This window comes from Bombina bombina, chromosome 3 (assembly GCF_027579735.1).
Source record: "Bombina bombina isolate aBomBom1 chromosome 3, aBomBom1.pri, whole genome shotgun sequence".
NCBI classification, from domain to species: Eukaryota; Metazoa; Chordata; class Amphibia; order Anura; family Bombinatoridae; genus Bombina; species Bombina bombina.
In genome coordinates, this window is record NC_069501.1 from 156,554,664 (window position 1) to 156,575,095 (window position 20,432).

Consider the following 20,432-nt stretch of genomic DNA (forward strand, 5'->3'; position numbering starts at 1 on the left):
GCACATGCAAATACACAGACACACAGGTGCACACGCACATGTAAATACACAGACACACAGGTGCAGACGCACAAGCAAATACACAGACACACAGGTGCACACACACATGCAAATACACAGACACACAGGTGCACACGCACATGTAAATACACAGACACACAGGTGCAGACGCACAAGCAAATACACAGACACACAGGTGCACACGCACATGTAAATACACAGACACACAGGTGCACACACACATGCAAATACACAGACAGGTGCACACACACATGCACATACAGGTGCACACACGCACATGCAAATACACAGACACATAGGTGCACATGCAAATACACAGACACACAGGTGCACATGCACATACAAATACACAGGTGCATGTGTGCTATATAGATAACATTGTGCTCACGCCCATGGAGTTACTAATGAGTCCGCACTGATTGGCTAAAATGCAAGTCTGTCAAAAGAACTGAGATAAGGGGGCAGCCTGCAGAGGCTTAGATACAAGGTAACCACTGAGGTCAAAAATATATTAATCTAACCATGTTGGTTTTGGAAAACTGGGGAATGGATAATAAAGGGATTATCTATCTTTTTAAACAATACAAATTCTGGAATAGACTGTCCCTTTAAGGTTAGAGTGCAGTGATATTACAGTCATACACACAATGTAGCAGGTAAGTGAATGAGATAGATGAGACACCACATAAGAGATAAGAATCAAACAGACCACAGCAGCACATTGTAAGCAGTGATTTAACCCTTGCAATGTCAGCAGTTAAACCAAAGCAGGCCCTGCATATCCTGCAGGAAATCTTAACAAATTCATAGAGCTGCTGTATATACTTGTATCCATGGTGTCACATAAAGGGATGGTGCACAATTACTTAGCACCATTCAAGATAGGATTGTGGCCAAAAATAGGGCACAACATTTAAAGGAAGAGCAACCCATTTTGCAGACTGAACAAATCCACAAATCTCTCTGGCAGGGAGAAATGACAGGCCAATAACATTGCCAGCTGCCCTTCATAAAAATATTCAGGCCCAGGCTGAGCATAGGGCATACAGTGCATTTGCCTAATGGGACAAAGCAAGTAGCAGGCCGGGCCAGTTTTTTTTAACTCTGCCCAGTTTCCTTGCATTATTATTTATGTGTAATGCAGAGCAGGGCCATCTTTAATATTGACTGGACCCCGGGCAAACATTTTCTTGGGCCCCCCCTCCCATGCAATTTCGCTCTCCACCCCAACATCCCAAAAAACAACTAAATCAATTTTTTTTTTTTTTTAATTATTAGCCCAGCAGTGGATCATCTACTGCTGGGCTAATCATTAAAAAAAATTGCAATATGTGAAACTGGACCTAAGCAGTACTAATAAGTAAATAAATATATAAATTCCTCCACTTTGGATTAATTTAATATGCTTTTGAATGTGATTCTGGTGTGAGGTTAGCTGGTTAAAGAGATTTAGAGCAGCCAAAAATAAACCTTACCTTAATGTGTGAAGTATCAGCATGACACTATACATCAGCCACAGCAGCACATGTCACTACTTTGCTAGGAACAAGTTCCCTCTCATCCTGCACTAGACAATGCTGCATGGGGGAGGGGCATGTGTACACTCACTTATTCTTCCCACTGACACCTTTCTACAAAGCACTGTTTTCCTAACAAACTTCAGTTAGTTGACCTTAGAGCCACAGCAGAAAGAGCAGGGATAAGGGGACCAGCAGACTGCATGTTGTCTGCCCAAGGCTGCATGGATACAGACGAGTCACACAGCCTCAAGACTGAAGAGAGCAGTGTGTGCAGCTGCACAGATGCTCAAATCCTCATGTGCCTGACACTCCAGCTTTCGGCTGCATGCGCCTATAGTCAGCCCTACCCAGAAACAATCCCCACCACCAGAGCAGTTACCTGGTAACAGTGGTAACCCCAGCAGGACCTTTTCTGATGCAGTGGGATTGACTGGATGCCTAGTTAGGGCTTAGCATCCAGTGCTGCACAGTGCACATCTAAAACAGCACATGGCACTAGCTTGGAATGTCACATGACATTGGCACGGTCTGGCACCTTTTCTCACAAATAAATATAAGCAGAGAACGTTTGACTGTGACAATATTAGGACTGACTGTGTGTGTCCCCCATGTTACATGACATCAGCAGTCTGGCATGAACTTAAAAAAAAAAAATTTTTTTTTTTTTTAGGACTATAGGGCCCCTCAACAAAGACTGGGCCCAGGGCAGCTGCCCCTTTTGCCCTGTGTTAAAGACGGTCCTGATGCAGAGCCATCTCTGCCATGCCTCTTATTGCCTTACTGTGACTCTGAGCCAGGTCAGTTCTAGACCCGCCCTGTTTCTGTGAGCCGACTCAGGGTTGGGTCCAGTCCCCCAGCATTGGATCAAAATCATCCTGTTCATAATGGCCGGCTCTGTATACTGCAAAATAGCTTCCTGCAAAGCTGGATCCTCTGATGGTTGCATTCAGTGCAGGATTGGTCTGTGACTGCTTCAGTCCTGGGTCTGTATGGATTATGCATGGATTATTGGTGCCCATATTGAAATACCCCTGTTCAGCATGTGTCTTGTCACCAAGTGTCTGCCTGTTGTCTGCCTGCTAGTATATACTTCCCTTTTGTGTTAATACCTTCTGTAAACTGTTCATTTGGGTTTACTTCTGTCCTGTCCTTTCAGACTATACCCACACATCCTCTCCTCTTAATGGTGCTTATTTTTGTGTGATTGTTGATGTCTGGGTTGCATTGGTGTGTGCATGTGGGAGCTTTTGGATGTCTGTGTGTAGCTTATGTGTTATGACACATGGTCATATGTCTGTTATTTGTAGTTACTGCGTAGGCTGATGAGCAACACACAGTTATTATTTATTTAAATGTGAACTTTAATAGTTTCATTTTTTTATTACATTTTTCCATTTTACTATTTAATGATTGTCAACCAATTTACAGAATTCAGTGAGGGTGTTGAGAAGGATGTTACAAACTTTAATTGTTTATGGATAATAAATGAATACGTTGTCAGTTTTGGTATATGGTTAAATAACAAAAGGGGTGTAAATGATCACATTCCCCACACCAAAATTATATTTTGTTAAACAGCCACACATTGCTCCCCAGATGGATGGATAGATAGATACTGATAGAGGGATAGATATATAGATAGATAGGACTCCATGTTTTAAGCAGTGGGTGCTTCATACGCACCTGCTTGTCGCAAGTTGCAAAGCGGCGGTCATACAAGTGCTGTTTTGTAATTTCTCTGCCACTTTTGATGTTGTGAAGAAAAATCAGACCAATCTAACTTGTTCAGGGTGATTGATAGGTCACACGAGAGCGGGCTGCTTAAGTAAATGCTTGTACAACAGAAGATAAGGCAGCAGACGCACCGTATGTTAACCTTGTCCTTCCGTCCAGTAATGCATGGGGCTAATAGATAGATAGACAGGTTAGCCAGTATTTACTCCTGGGCAGAGCTGCAAAACATAAAAAAAACAAGAAAAAGACATGATTTGGTTAAAATATTTGCCCAAAAGGTGATAAGTCCATGTACCTCTCTATGTGACCTCTAGTGTGTGAAACCTAACTCAAAACCCTCCTAGATTAATATCAAATAACATTTCAAAACAAAACCTAAAAATTCCATAGTTATTAGTTTCTTGCTACAATAGAAATATTGTATATAAAAGAATCCACAGAGAGCACTCGCTGTAAAGTTAACATCCTCCTATTACTTCTTTATTATGTTAACGTTTTCCGGGTCTCACCCCGTCATATGAAGAAATATCTTGCCTGGCATTATTGTCTGTTAGACCAAGAAAAGTTGATCATTTTATTATATTATATTTTATATATTATATTTTACTGTATTTCACACTAACCTTACTGGTCTCTTACACATTTCAGATAAAGAAAGTAATGGAATTGGCTGCTGTGGATTTATTTTGATCTTCTTTTCATTTTTGCTGGTTCTGGTCACTTTTCCAATCTCAATATGGTCATGCTTGAAGGTGAATAAAGAGTAATTATTGTTTTATATGCTTATGGGTACATTATTTAAATGATATATGCTATAAACCTATAAATGTATACATATGATACCCAGATACTATTGTACTATATAGCAGTCTTTGCAATGTATTATAAGATCTGTGCAAAGTGAATTGCTTTAAAGGGGCAGTAAGGTTAAAATGTATGGTTTAGATAGAGAATACAGTTGTAAAAAAAAAAATCAAAAAAATCTTTCCAATGTACTTCTTTTAGCAAATGTGTCTTGTTCTTGTGGTATCCTTTGTTGAAGAGTAAACCTAGGTTGGTTCATAGGAGCTCAGCAGCAAGCACAAGTCTTTAGCAGTCCTCAGCAGCAGTGTTTGCAGCAATGTGTAAAAATTGCTACATTGTTGTACCATTGCTGCAATACAGATTGAATGACACGTGTCACCTCCTGAGCCTACCTAGGTTTACCCTTCAAAAATTATACAAAAAAACAGTACATTTGATACCAGAAGTACATTGGAACATTTTTTTTTTTTTTTTAAATTGCATGTTCTGTATGATTCATGAAGGTTTTATTTTGACTTCACCGTAGGTATTCACAGGTTTTTATATTCTAATCCACTGGAAAACCCACCTAATACATGTTTTTGTCTGACTTCACCATATAAACTCCACCTTTTTTTTTTTTGCATTGATAGAATTCAGCTGTAAGCAAATCTACAAGGTTTTTTTCTGAGCATCTTTTTTGTATGATATTTGTATTTTTTTTGTTATAAAAAAAGACTTGAAAAGCCCATTGTGGACTCTTTTGAAGATTTGCATGGTTTGTCTGCAAAAAAAAGTTTTTTTACATGCTGAAGAAACATAATTTATTAAACATGATAACTTTCAGGTTTAATACTAATGGTAAAAAATATACCTCAATTATACTTTTATACTATAAAACCACCATTGCAATGGTACATGAACTAACACAAAAATGTATATTATGTATATGAAAGAACGCACATATTATTATTTTGGGGGAAAACGAACAAACAAAAAACTGAACTTTAATTTAAAAATGTTTATCTTGATTTTGAAATTACTAGGAATTGAATGCTTGTGCACAACTGTTCCAATTGATTGATTGCAAAGGACAAATTTGCTTTGTTCCCATGATATTCTGTGGCCGATTTAACTGATCACCCTGTTTCCACGCGAGCCTTTAGGCTTGCCGGAAACAGCAGTTAAGAAGCAGCGGTCTTAAAGGGACACTGAACCCAAATTTTTTCTTTTGTAATTCAGAAAGAGCATGCAATTTTAAGCAACTTTCTGATTTACTCCTATTATCAATTTTTCTTCGTTCTCTTGCTATCATTATTTGAAAAAGAAGGCATCTAAGCTTTTTTTTGGTTTCAGTACTCTGGACAGCACTTTTTTATTTGTGCATGAATTTATCCACCAATCAGCAAGGACAACCCAGGTTGTTCACCAAAAATGGGCCGGCATCTAAACTTACATTCTTGCATTTCAAATAAAGATACCAAGAGAATGAAGAAAATTTGATAATAGGAGTAAATTAGAAAGTTGCTTACAATTTCATGCTCAATCTGAATCATGAAATAATTTTTTTGCATACAGTGTCCCTTTAAGATCGCTGCTCTTTAACTAGTCTGCCTCCTCTGACTCTGCAGACCTTAATCCGCCCGATCATGTACGATCAGGTTGATTGACACCCCCTGCTAGCGACTGATTGGCCCCGAATCTGCAGGGGGCGGCTTTGCACAAGCAGTTCACCAGAACTGCTTGTGCAATGTTAAATGCCAACAGTGTATGCTGTCGGCATTCAGCAATGTCGTGGTGCATGATCCACTACAGCGGATCATGTCCGTCTGACTGTAGATAAATCGGCCCCTCTGTGTTGAAGAAATATCTAGGTAGGCATCTGGAGCACGACATGACAGAATAGTGCTGCCATCTAGTGCTCTTGCGAATGTATAACATTCTTGTAAAGCCTCGTAGTGCTCCAGAAATAAGCCAGCTGCTACGCTTATGTCTCTGCTTTTTAACAAAGAAAAATTGATAATAGAAGTAAATATTTTTTATTTTTTTAATTGCATACTCTAACTGAATCATGAAAGAAAAAAATTTGGGTTTCATATCCCTTTAAAGCTCTGCTGTTGAAAAGTGTCACAACCCTCAAGTATGTAGCTTTATGCCAGCACAGAAAAAGTCATTTTCCCATAATTGAAAAGAAAAAAATATTGAATACATTTTAAAATGCCCTTTTGCTATTCATTGTTTGTGCTGCATAAAGGGACACTGAACTCATTTTTTTTCCTGGTATTTATCTGAGAGATGACATTTCAAAATGTATTACACCAGGGGAGCTCACACTTTTTGTGTTGGCATCTAAATGACCAGCTCAACAAGATCTACCCACTAAAAATGGGCCGGCTCCTAAGCTTACATTCCTGCTTTTTCAAATAAAGATACTAAGGCCTAGATTTAGAGTTGGGCGGTAGCCGTCAAAACCAGCGTTAGAGGCTCCTAACGCTGGTTTTAGGCTACCGCCGGTATTTGGAATCAGTCAGGAAAGGGTCTAACGCTCACTTTCCAGCCGCGACTTTTCCATACCGCAGATCCCCTTACGTCAATTGCGTATCCTATCTTTTCAATGGGATCTTTCTAACTCCGGTATTTAGAGTCGTGGCTGAAGATAGCGTTAGAAATCTAACGACAAAACTCCAGCCCCAGAAAAAAGTCAGTAGTTAAGAGCTTTCTGGGCTAACGCCGGTTTATAAAGCTCTTAACTACTGTGCTCTAAAGTACACTAACACCCATAAACTACCTATGTACCCCTAAACCGAGGTCCCCCCACATCGCCGCCACTCGATTACATTTTTTTAACCCCTAATCTGCCGACCGCCACCTACGTTATACTTATGTACCCCTAATCTGCTGCCCCTAACACCGCCGACCCCTATATTATATTTATTAACCCCTAACCTGCCCCCCACAACGTCGCCGCCAGCTACCTACAATAATTAACCCCTAATCTGCCGACCGCAAAGCGCCGCCACCTACATTATAGCTATGTACCCCTAATCTGCTGCCCCTAACACCGTCGACCCCTATATTATATTTATTAACCCCTAATATGCCCCCCTCAACGTCGCCTCCACCTGCCTACACTTATTAACCCCTAATCTGCTGAGCGGATCTCACCGCTACTATAATAAATTTATTAAACCCCTAATCCGCCTCACTCCCGCCCTCAATAACCCTATAATAAATAGTATTAACCCCTAATCTGCCCTCCCTAACATCGCCGACACATAACTTCAATTATTAACCCCTAATCTGCCGACCGAATCTCGCCGCTACTGTAATAAATGGATTAACCCCTAAAGCTAAGTCTAACCCTAACACTAACACCCCCCTAAATTAAATATAATTTAAATCTAATGAAATAAATTAACTCTTATTAAATAAATTATTCCTATTTAAAGCTAAATACTTACCTGTAAAATAAACCCTAATATAGCTACAATTAAAAATTATAATTATATTATAGCTATTTTAGGATTTATATTTATTTTACAGGCAACTTTGTATTTATTTTAACCAGGTACAATAGCTATTAAATAGTTAATAACTATTTAATAGCTAAAATAGTTAAAATAATTACAAAATTACCTGTAAAATAAATCCTAACCTAAGTTACAATTAAACCTAACACTACACTATCAATAAATAAATTAAATAAACTACCTACAATTATCTACAATTAAACCTAACACTACACTATCAATAAATAAATTAAATACAATTCCTACAAATAAATACAATTAAATAAACTAACTAAAGTACAAAAAATAAAAAAGAACTAAGTTACAAAAAATAAAAAAATATTTACAAACATTAGAAAAAAATTACAACAATTTTAAACTAATTACACCTACTCTAAGCCCCCTAATAAAATAACAAAGACCCCCAAAATAAAAAAATGCCCTACCCTATTCTAAATTACAAAAGTTCAAAGCTCTTTTACCTTACCAGCCCTGAACAGGGCCCTTTGCGGGGCATGCCCCAAAGAAAACTGCTCTTTTGCCTGTAAAAAAACACATACAATACCCCCCCCAACATAACAACCCACCACCCACATACCACTAATCTAACCCAAACCCCCCTTAAATAAACCTAACACTAAGCCCCTGAAGATCTTCCTACCTTATCTTCACCATACCAGGTTCACCGATCGATCCAGAAGAGCTCCTCCGATGTCTTGATCCAAGCCCAAGCGGGGGGCTGAAGATGTCCATGATCCCGCTGAAGTCTTCATCCAAGCGGGAGCTGAAGAGGTCCATGATCCGGCTGAAGTCTTCTATCAACGGCATCTTCAATCTTCTTTCTTCCGGATCCATGTTCATCCCGCCGACGCGGAACATCCATCTTCAACCGACGACTTCCCGACGAATGACGGTTCCTTAAGGGACGTCATCCAAGATGGCGTCCCTCGAATTCCGATTGGCTGATAGGATTCTATCAGCCAATCGGAATTAAGGTAGGAAAATTCTGATTGGCTGATGGAATCAGCCAATCAGAATCAAGTTTCAATCTGATTGGCTGATCCGATCAGCCAATCAGATTGAGCTCGCATTCTATTGGCTGACCGGAACAGCCAATAGAATGCAAGCTCAATCTGATTGGCTGATTGAATCAGCCAATCGGATTGAACTTGATTCTGATTGGCTGATTTCATCAGCCAATCAGAATTTTCCTACCTTAATTCCGATTGGCTGATAGAATCCTATCAGCCAATCGGAATTCGAGGGACGCCATCTTGGATGACGTCCCTGTTAGGAATGTCCCGGGGCAATATTTGGAAGATGAGTCTTGGAGAAAACAGTGACCTTCTCGGACGTCCCGGGAACAATTACCAAAATAACACACACAGGCAGGTTATCATTAGCAAGTATAAATACCAAAAAATTGCACACTATGTAGTGAGCTAAAGGAATCTTACCGCTCTCGGTGGAACCCCATCTTCTCCGATCTGTATCCGGATCGTTCAATCTCCCTCTGCCGTATTCAGAAGGAAAAATGCAGCTAGACGGCTCCCGGCGGCTCTTCACGGCTTACCTACTCCAATACTTCGATTTGAAGGTGCCGACTACTGCCGCTCAGCCTCCTTTCCCCTCACCAGTGTTACGGCGTCTGACGTCACCCGGCCTGTTCGGTCATGTGACTTCCTCTCTGCCTCTGGTGTCGGGGTGTTGCAGAATCCTCCATTCCGTAGGATCTAGGGAATTTCTCCTTCGGTTGGGGTGTCACCGGTCCTGGCGGTCCACTTCGGAAATCCTGTGGGATGACCCAGATGCCACTGGGGTTTGTTTTGCAAAAAGTTTTACTTAAACCTGGCCGGACGGCACTCTCCTATGCCGTATTGCAGCAATCACCAAAAGAAATCGGCACAGGTGTAAAACTTTAGAATTTACTTTATTACTTCTTCTTAAAACATAGCATATTGTTAAAAACACAGCACAAATCTGATAGACATGTCTAACATGTTTCGGCTTCAGTTAGCCTTAATCATAGACTCTACTTGTCATAACCAATTGGTGTCTTTTATTTCACTCCCTTTGTGTTGATTGGTTGTCTGTGTTAAATATTCCTAATTCCTTTTCCCTATTTGTCAGAGGAAACTGGTTGCTTAATGGTGCTCACCTAAAGGATATTTCATTGCATGAACTGATTGATACACTATTTAGTAATGTTAGATAGGATAACATACATGTACAATTCCTTTGGAGTAATTGCCAATACTTCTAACTGGATAGCAATGTTTTTTAAATGCATTATTTGCTTTTGTTTTGCAATGCCATTGCTACCTTTAGCTTTCTATCTTCCTACTCTCATTACATGTATTTCCATAGCTTGACATAACTCAATCTGGTGTATGTTTCTATGTATTTATACACACATGTTCCCCATTATTATTATTATTATTGTGGATTTGTCAAACAGAATTACTGGTCAAGTATCAAAGGTGGGGGCACCTTCTAATCCCTCCTAGTTGTTATCAGTGATGTCTATTATAATGTTACCCTTAGAATAGTGTTTTTATCTATTTGTTGGCATAACTTAGGGGCAGTTTGGAAAATTCAAATTGAACACAGTACCTTTGTTTATATATTGGATTCTCAATTATTTATTGCCAGTGATTAATGAGATCAGTCTCAATATTTAGGCCTTTCGGCATTCGTGTGTTCAATTTGAAGATCCAAAAGCCTCCTTTTTTGTATACTCCTTTACTCTACTGCCTCCTCTAGGTTTATTTTTGATAATATCTATAATCTTCCAGGTAAATGTTTTGACACTACCCTCCAGTGTTCATAGATAAAGTGCTTAGATGGCCCCTGTTGCTGTCCTCCCTTTCTCAATGTCATTCAAATGTTCACGTATCCGTTCACGTATCTCTCGTGTCGTACACCCTATATACTGCTTCTGGCAACATGTGCAGGTGATTGCATAAATTGCAAATTCAGAGCGACAATTGGTACAGTAGTTACAGTCAAAAACTCGTTGCGTGTAGCATGACTGAAAGACCTTACCACTTGTAGTATATCCACATGCAGTGCAGCCATGTGATCCACACTTATAATGTCCCTTACAGCTATTCTAAGGGTAACATTATAATAGACATCACTGATAACAACTAGGAGGGATTAGAAGGTGCCCCCACCTTTGATACTTGACCAGTAATTCTGTTTGACAAATCCACAATAATAATAATAATAATGGGGAACATGTGTGTACAAATACATAGAAACATACACAAGATTAAGTTATGTCAAGCTATGGAAATACATGTAATGAGAGTAGGAAGATAGAAAGCTAAAGGTAGCAATGGCATTGCAAAACAAAAGCAAATAATGCATTTAAAAACATTGCTAACCAGTTAGAAGTATTGGCAATTACTCCAAAGGAATTGTACATGTATGTTATCCTATCTAACATTACTAAATAGTGTATCAATCAGTTCATGCAATGAAATATCCTTTAGGTGAGCACCATTAAGCAACCAGTTTCCTCTGACAAATAGGGAAAAGGAATTAGGAATATTTAACACAGACAACCAATCAACACAAAGGGAGTGAAATAAAAGACACCAATTGGTTATGACAAGTAGAGTCTATGATTAAGGCTAACTGAAGCCGAAACATGTTAGACATGTCTATCAGATTTGTGCTGTGTTTTTAACAATATGCTATGTTTTAAGAAGAAGTAATAAAGTAAATTCTAAAGTTTTACACCTGTGCCGATTTCTTTTGGTGATTGTATCATTAGCAAGTGTTCGTTTATTCTGGGGAGCAACAGCACATTATATAGACATGGATGCACGTAGGCATCTGATACGTGACATCCTCTTATTGGCTAAGCAAAATACAGTAATATCCTTCCTGATGGCCTTATTTGGCGTATATCATAATACAAGATAATATTTGTAAAAAAAGCAAAGAAAGGAAAAATGTACATTTGCAATTACAGGAAATATTGTAGGTGGGTAATGGCCCGTGACATTTGGTTCTGAGAGCATTGCGGTTTTGGCTTACGTAAAGCATCTAAGTTTGTTAGGCTTTGAAAAAGTACCTGAGTTTGTGAAAAAGTACCTAAGTTTCCTGTTGAGAGACGCAGACAGCTCAGTAACTGATATTTGTAAATGTTGGCAATATTACAGGTGTTTTAGAAGAAATAATATTACGAGTGGAGAGCAATGAAAACACATCAGTACATAACATTATAGGTAATGTAAAATATGTACATAGGTAAAGTGTGCAAGAGAAATAAGTGATGTTCCCTGACAATTCCCCTCTTTAGTCATAACAATTACTACCACTGGACTAGCGTCTGGAGTGGAATGGGACATTAATGTATGTGGTATTAGCAGGATGGTATCGCTTATGTTGTCGATTTCGATTATGTTGGTGTGGTAGAACCTGCAAGTATTCTGCACACTGGGAGATAGGAGTGGGGGTGGCAGGCGTGTATGTTTAGCAATGCAGAAAACAACTATCTTAAAACAACAATAACAGAACAGTATAAACAAAGCAATGAAAACAATAAAGGTACCAATATTTTTTAGCCACTCTAGGAAGCCTAAACCAGTGAAGAATTTATCCCAGGGGTTATCAATGCCTGAGTTTTTCTTTAATTCAATGGATAATTCTTCAATTTCTTAATAGCAAGCGTAACTTTTCCCAGTGGGGTCCTGTGTTATCGGGTATAAATGTACAGCAAGACCCACCAGTTTGATCATCAATGACTTTACACACCCCTCCTTTCTCTGCTAAGAGCATGTCTAAGGCCATGCGGTTTTGGAATGTCATGTAAGAGGTTGGGCCGAGTTGTTCAGCAATGCCTTTAAGGCATCTCTGGTATAATTAACAAAACATTGTTGATTATAAAATATATAGTTTATCCAGTCTACATTTTTATTGGCAGTTATGATGGGGAAGATGGATTCAAATCCAGCTTTGGACCTGGCCCACGGGCCTTAAATTCATCTGGGACCCCCCTTGGGACCCCTATAGCATCTATGTATACATGGGGGTCAAAACTACCTGGGATAGCCTTAGCCTGTCGCCGTGTATGATGAGAGGAGGTGCGGTGAGTGTGTATGTATATGTCATCTACACCTAAAATGTGGAGAGGCATGATAACTTTTGCTAGAGCACATTCCCCAGACCACTGTCCCTCTAGCCTAATGCGGATTTTCATATCCCCGCAAATCCAATATATGTCACCTAACGACTGAGTGTGGTTATGGGTGTTGAGGTTACTATACTTATAACAGTAACCAGATGTAAAGTTACCTAGGAATCTACCTTTACCTCTGCCCCTATAGCAAGTGTAGTTACCAGGATATATAGTAATTCCCTCACTGAGGTGTGGGGTTTTAGTAATGATGGGATATTTTTCCTTCCAGGCAATACAGGTTGACTGATCGACAATGGTATTAGTATACACTACAGACTGAGGAAGCAGGACTCAGCGTTACTAGGGATGTTAAGGGGGACAGTACCTAAATGGGGGCGGGCATTACCACAAACATAACAATTTGATCTATTATATTGCTTGGCCAAAAAGGCCATCCATTCTAACCAAAGGTTTTTGTCTGAATAACCTGTTTCTAAGGCCATAGTATCTCTTGGTGAGGGATCAGCCATAGCAATCATGCCCTGAGATGGGGACTGGGTATTAATTAGGGTTTGACCAAGGTTTTGGTAAATTGTAGTGGCAATTTTGTTCCATTCAGAGGAATTAACCATATCTTGAAGCTGGAAACTACCCTTAGCTTGGGATAAGGCCCCTTTTTCCCAAAAAGAGAGCATATAAGGGCCACTATCATCTGGATTGGGGTTTTCAATGGTCAAGGTAAGTATCATACTCTGTCCGGGTTTACCTACCAGAAGGCAAGTTCCGGACTTAAAAAGGGTCATTCTTTCGATTATGGATCTACCATTTTTATCTTTCTTGGTTAATACACTAGGTGCCCAGTTATGGCTTGCATCTGTATCCCACCCCTCAGTTTCCCAGTATTTACAATTCTTACTCCAATCATTATCCCCTAGACAAACATAGACAGACCTGGAAGGGATATCTTTGTAAATGGCACACTGTGTTGATACATCCCCGGGGCATGGAACAATGTCACAATAGTCAAAAGAATAAGAGGCAACATGGATGTTTGAAGAATTATACCAAAAGGTCGTTCATCCTTTCTACCACCCCTGAGCTCTGGGGGTGATATGGTATGTGAAACTTCCATTTTATCTGTAAGTGAGCTACCAATTCCTGCAATACCTTACTAACAAAAGCTGGGCCATTGTCTGAGTTAATCTGCAGGGGGCAACCAAATCTGGGAATGACATCAGTGCAAAGGTGTTTCACTACTGTTTTTGCGTCTTCCCTAGTGGTAGGAAAGGCCTCAGGCCAGCGAGAAAATTGGTCAACTATGACCAGCAGGTAAAACTGTTTGGTTCCTGTTTTGGGTATGTGTGTGAAATCTATCTGCAGGTGAGTGAAGGGTGCGGATGGTGGTGTTAGGTGGTCATGTTTTGCAGGTTTGTTGTTGTGTTTGGTTTGCAGGCAAGTGATGCAACGATTAATGTAAGATTGTACATGTAACTGTAGATTTTGTATGCAGAAGTAAGGTTTGATTAACGCTAGTGTGTTGTGGATGCTCAGGTGACTGACACCATGGGCTTGTGAAATAAAAATGGGTGCACTGGTTTCTGGGATACCAATGACTGTCCCACCTTTCCCCTCTTTCGAATAAAACCCTTGGGGGTTTAATTCGAGTTTCTGAGAGACCCAATATTTGATGTCAGAGACAGTGGCAAACTGCTGTAGTGACGATGTGAGTACATCGTCGACCAGAGAGGGTGCCACAAGCATGGGATAAACACTGTCTTGCAATGGAGAGACTTTGGCTGCTTGTTTGGCTACTGTGTCAGCTAATGCATTACCCCTAGCAATAGGATTGTTAAGGTTAGTATGTGCTCGGCAGTGTATGACAGCTATTTCTTTTGGAAGCAGGATGGCTTGTAAGAGTTCTGTGATAAGTGTGGTGTGACTGATACTTTTACCGTCGGCAGACTTGAAACCTCTTTGTTTCCAAATCATGCCGAAATCATGTACCACTCCAAAGGCATATCTGGAGTCGGTATAGATATTTACGGAGGCATCACCAAAAAGTTCACAGGCTCGAGTGAGGGCTATTAATTCAGCTGCCTGAGCAGAATTATGCATGACAGAGGCAGATTCAATGACAATGTCGGGAAGTTGGACCACCGCGTATCCTGCAAGGTACGTGTGGTCATCTGGGTGGCTACATGAGCCGTCCACAAAGACGTCAGGGACCCCCGGAATAGGGGTGTCCCGGAGGTCAGGGCGTGGTGTTGTGCTGGAGTGAATGAGTGCAATGTAGTCGTGAAGGGGGAGGTCAGATTGTGGTACGTCAGAGGATAACAAGGCCTTGAGAATAGACGCAGGGCCTGAGTTAGTTGCACAGTACTTAATGGTTAACTCAGAAGTACTAGTAAGCAGTATTTCATAACCACTAAGTCTCTGGGCAGTCATGTGTTGTGTTTGAAGATTGTTAAGGAGGTGCAGAACCTGATGGGAGGTATGTAAAACAAGCGGGTGTCCCAGTGTGATAGGTTCGCACATCTCAACGGCCATGGCACACGCTGCGAGGGATCGCAGGCATGAAGGCATACCCTGCACAGGGACGGGCAACTTTTTAGATAAAAAGGCTACAGGACGGAAAGAATTACTACCATGCTCTTGGGCACAGACGGCCGCCATGGTTTTACAATTTTCCCTTGCGTACAAATGAAAAGGCTTTGTGTAGTCAGGGAGGCCGAGGGCAGGGGATGTGGGGATGGACCTGGCAAGTTCATTGTATGCATGGGTCAATGTCTCTGTCCAGTGAATTGTGGGTAGAGAGTCACTGTGGCAAACGGTGCGGAGGATTGAGTCATAGTGGGAGCAGTCTGGTATCCACTGTCGACAATAGTTTATTATCCCAAGAAAGGTCAGCATTTCTTTGGGAGTGGCAGGCTTTGGCAGTTTAGAGAGGGCTTTTACTCTTTTTGCACTGAGTTCTCGTTTGCCTTTGGACAGGACAAAGCCTAAGTACTCAACTTGTGGCTGGCAGATTTGCAGTTTCTGTTTTGACACCTTGAGCCCTTCTTGGGCGAGGAACAACAAAGGTCCACTAGGTCCTTTTCCCCTGCCTCGTATGAAGTACTACACAATAACAAGTCATCAACATATTGCAAAAGGACGGAACCACAGGGGCTGGTCCAGCTCTTGAGCATGGTATTGAGGACTAGGCCAAATGCGGCCGGACTGTCCGTGAAGCCTTGGGGCATTTTTGACCACGTCATTTGAACCCCTTTATAAACGAATTGGAACAACTGCTGAGTGTCCGCATCAACGGGTATAGAGAAGAAAGCATTAGCCAAATCAATGGTAGAAAAAAATTCTGCATTGTGTGGAATGGCCGTGAGTAGTGCGGTCACATCCGGGACTAAGGGAGGGAGAGGTACAATTAATTTATTCACGGCCCTAAGGTCTTGAATAAAACGGTAACCGCCCGCCGGCTTAGGCAAGGGGTTAATGGGCGTGTTGTACGGAGAGACGGTATGTTTCAGAATACCCTTCTCCAGAAATACCTTAATCATGGGGTCTATGCCCTCCAATTTGTCGTCACTAATAGGGTATTGTTTGATGAAAACTGGGGAGCAGTCTTCACGCAACGTTGCCCTATATGGGGTGCAGTCGATGGTCCCCATATCATATGGTCCCCTTGACCATAGGGTAGGGGGAACGCTGTCAAAGAGAGTGTCAAAATCTGCGGTTGGAGGCAGGCTATGGACATGGTCAGTAACCTGATGTATCTGATTGCTCAACATGGCCGTCTCTGACGACAGTGATTCCTCGGGCGATTCGCCTGATTCACTGAGGTCAAAGTCGACCGTCATTCCACCGTTCCGTGATATTGTCATCATTATTCCCAGTTTACCCATCAAATCTCGACCAAGGAGACTAAAGGGGCAACCTCGGATAATGTGGAACGAGTGGGACAAGGTTTTAGGAGTGTCGGATATTTGGACTGTGAGGAGTGGAGTGCGTAAGGTAGGAATTGGCACACCTGTGATTCCCACAGAGGGATTAGACTCTCGCAAGGGTCCATCGTATAATTGGCCCGAGATAGTGGAGCAAGTCGCTCCTGTATCTACGAGGAATTGTAATTCGGAGCCCTCTATGTTAAGAGTAACGAAGGGCTCACGATTGTAATACGATGTAACCTTGGGTAAGAGTAGGGTGCATCCCTCCGGGCAGCCCTATGGCCATTGTATTCTGTGTTGTGGTGGTCAGTTGTCACATCTGGGTGGTGAGTATGAGTGTGATCGGTGGTTGTCCCTAGGATAAAAGTTATCCCTGCCCTTACGGGGCGGATGGGGACATTCATTTTTCCAGTGCCCTGATTCCCCACAATTAAAACAAATGTTGCGTCTATGTTCTTGGTTAACTCTGCCCCCTCTTTGCCTATTGCGTGGAAGTGTGTTATCATTAACCTGAACATATGCACCCTTAACACTTTTATCAAAACATCCTGCAGCATGACGGGACTCAATAGATGATAATAATTCCTTTGAGGTCATTTTGGGCCAATCGGGTATGAGTTGTTTTAACAAAAGGCTGTCTGCAGGTGTCATACACCCTAACATAGTCTGATTCTTTAATACAGCCATGCCGTCTCCGGAAGATAAGCCTCCTTCCTCTGCCCAACATTTAAAAAATCTTTAGCAAAATCTAAAATTGCCTCACCAGGTTTCTGTTTGCATGCTAAAACTGCACTCATAGATTGTTGTGTCTTACTACAGCGTTTTATTTCAGTTTCTAATTGTGTCCACATGGTTGCCCTAGTCACTGGGTTTGCAAGACCATATGTAGTAACTGAGGTACTTGTGTCATTTGTGTCTATTGTAGGAACATTAGCCCAATTCCATTCATCATTTTCATGGTAATTGTACAATTTATCAATTATCATTTTAATGTCAGTTTGTGTATACATGGCTCCCTGTAAATACCGTTTAAGGTGAAGGATACAGGCAGCGGGTTGTCTTAAAGGGTTGAGGCAGTCCCTAGTAATATTACTTAATTCACCTGCCGTGAGGGGTTTGATAATCATTTGGTCCCCAGCAATTAAATATGGCATAGTACTTATGGTACTGATGCCGGAGATGCAGCGGGGGTCTGCCCAGTTTGCATCTTCATGTTTTTGAATAGGTTGTGGTACCCAAGGCATTAATTGTTGGTTGGTCTTATCGCGGACAGATACGTCCGGAGACTCGGGAGTGTGAATTCCATAGACTGGCAAAGTTACATTCGGGTGACCTATTGTGGTGGAACCCGCAACCCCAATTAGTTGTGAAATTGGTTGGGCAGCATGAGCCCGGGGAATGAAATCAGAGTCACTATATTTTCTGGGGGGGTGACTAACTCGTCCACTAGATGTAACCACAGACCCTGGTACTAAGGGTTCTGCTGCCCAACCATCCTGGTCATTCCTAGGACCAGGCTCAATTCTACGAGGCTCCTGGACACTTACTTCATCAGGTGCCTCAGCCCCCTGTATGTTTCCATTAGGTGGAGGGGGTGGACGTGTTCTGGTTGTATTATAAGCCACAATTATATCATCGTCATTATAATTAGTAACACTTGGATATAATCCCGCATATGGCGGTGGCGCAGCCAGTGGCGCAGTGGCCATTGTATCTGGGACATTTTTCGAATAGATTATTGGAGGAGGACGTAAAATAATTCTAGAAAGTTTAGATTTATCTATTTTACTGTGTCTATTATTACCATTGGATTTATATCCATCACAATATTTTAACCAATACTCAGCAGCTTGTCTCATGTATTGCATGTCCCAATCGGGATCTCCTGTATACAAATCAAATGCTTTTTCATTTCCCAAACATAAACCTCTTAACATGTCTTTATGAAATTTACAATTACAGCCGCCCCTAGGAAATGCATTTCTGGGGTCTATATACTCTGTCCAGCCACTGACGTCATCTACAAATGGGATGACCATTGCCCAACCTACATCCTCCTGTCTAGCCACAAATTGTTTACATGTTTCTCCCGCAGTTTGGTTTTGTTTGCTTTGACCGGTCCCCATGACCCCTGACCAGTAATACCTTTACACACACACACACACACAATCAAAGGGATTTAGCGTCTAATGGAGGCAAGTTCCGACTAATCCGTCACTAACAACAGCTGTTTCATACACTGTTACGTGTAGTCTTCAAAACTGCTAGCCAGGACGGAGTATCAGTACTTAAAGTCAGTTGTTGTCTCCACTAGCTCATGCAATAGTAGACACAGGATGAACCTTATGTCCTTATAATAGAGTAGCAGCAATGAAATATACAATGAAAATACAATAAGAAATGGTGAGCGATAGTGAACACAGGACACGAGTTGTGTCTATATCCTCATAATAGAATCGCAATATTAAAATACAAACAGTATACAATATGAGTAGTACACAACATATAAGACAAATAATTTCATGATACATATGACTCAAATAACAGAACAATTACAATATGAAGCGAAAGTGCACATTCCATACAGGTGTCACCGTGCTATCGTTTATCCGCGTATCATTAGGCGGTGGCCTTCGACACGGTAAACGGTGCGTCTTACACCTGCGTATATGTACTTATAATAGAGTTGCAACGACAAGACAAAACATATAACATATATAGCAGCAATAAGGTACTGGTCTCAACCAAGACTACAGAAGACCAAATTAAACCTAAACCTTAGATTCCGCGGAGGTCTCCCTAGACACTTTTTACCCACCCAGGTTCTACCAAAGACAAAATTCCCCAAATAACTGGGTAACGACCTTAATGGGCCTCCTACAGGGCATAGAAATCAAGTCACAATATATGGACAAAATCACTTACCCTGTCGAAGGCTCCTGTTGTGGTCGATCCCACTTCTGACACCAGATTGTTAGGAATGTCCCGGGGCAATATTTGGAAGATGAGTCTTGGAGAAAACAGTGACCTTCTCGGACATCCCGGGAACAATTACTAAAATAACACACCCAGGCAGGTTATCATTAGCAAGTGTTTGTTTATTCTGGGGAGCAACAGCACATTATATAGACATGGATGCACGTAGGCATCTGATACGTGACATCCTCTTATTGGCTAAGCAAAATACAGTAATATCCTTCCTGATGGCCTTATTTGGCGTATATCATAATACAAGATAATATTTGTAAAAAAAGCAAAGAAAGGAAAAATGTACATTTGCAATTACAGGAAATATTGTAGGTGGGTAATGGCCCGTGACATTTGGTTCTGAGAGCATTGCGGTTTTGGCTTACGTAAAGCATCTAAGTTTGTTAGGCTTTGAAAAAGTACCTGAGTTTGTGAAAAAGTACCTAAGTTTCCTGTTGAGAGACGCAGACAGCTCAGCAACTGATATTTGTAAATGTTGGCAATATTACAAGTGTTTTAGAAGAAATAATATTACGAGTGGAGAGCAATGAAAACACATCAGTACATAACATTATAGGTAATGTAAAATATGTACATAGGTAAAGTGTGCAAGACAAATAAGTGATGTTCCCTGACAGTCCCTTAAAGGAAGTCGTCGGTGAAGATGGATGTTCCGCGTCGGCGGGATGAACATGGATCCGGAAGAAAGAAGATTGAAGATGCCATTGATAGAAGACTTCAGCCGGATCATGGACCTCTTCAGCTCCCGCTTGGATGAAGACTTCAGTCGGATCATGGACATCTTCAGCCCCCCGCTTGGGATTGG

The 20,432-nt window shown here is 41.1% G+C and overlaps 1 protein-coding gene across 1 annotated transcript in view; it reads left to right on the plus strand.

Moving 5' to 3' along the window:
• Window positions 1-20,432, plus strand: part of LOC128652994 (stomatin-like) — a 126,655-nt gene that overhangs the window by 44,390 nt on the left and 61,833 nt on the right. Inside the window, exon 2 of the mRNA XM_053706020.1 lies at window positions 3,924-4,027. Coding sequence (XP_053561995.1) covers window positions 3,924-4,027 — 104 coding nt within the window. The remainder of the gene's footprint in view (window positions 1-3,923; window positions 4,028-20,432) is intronic.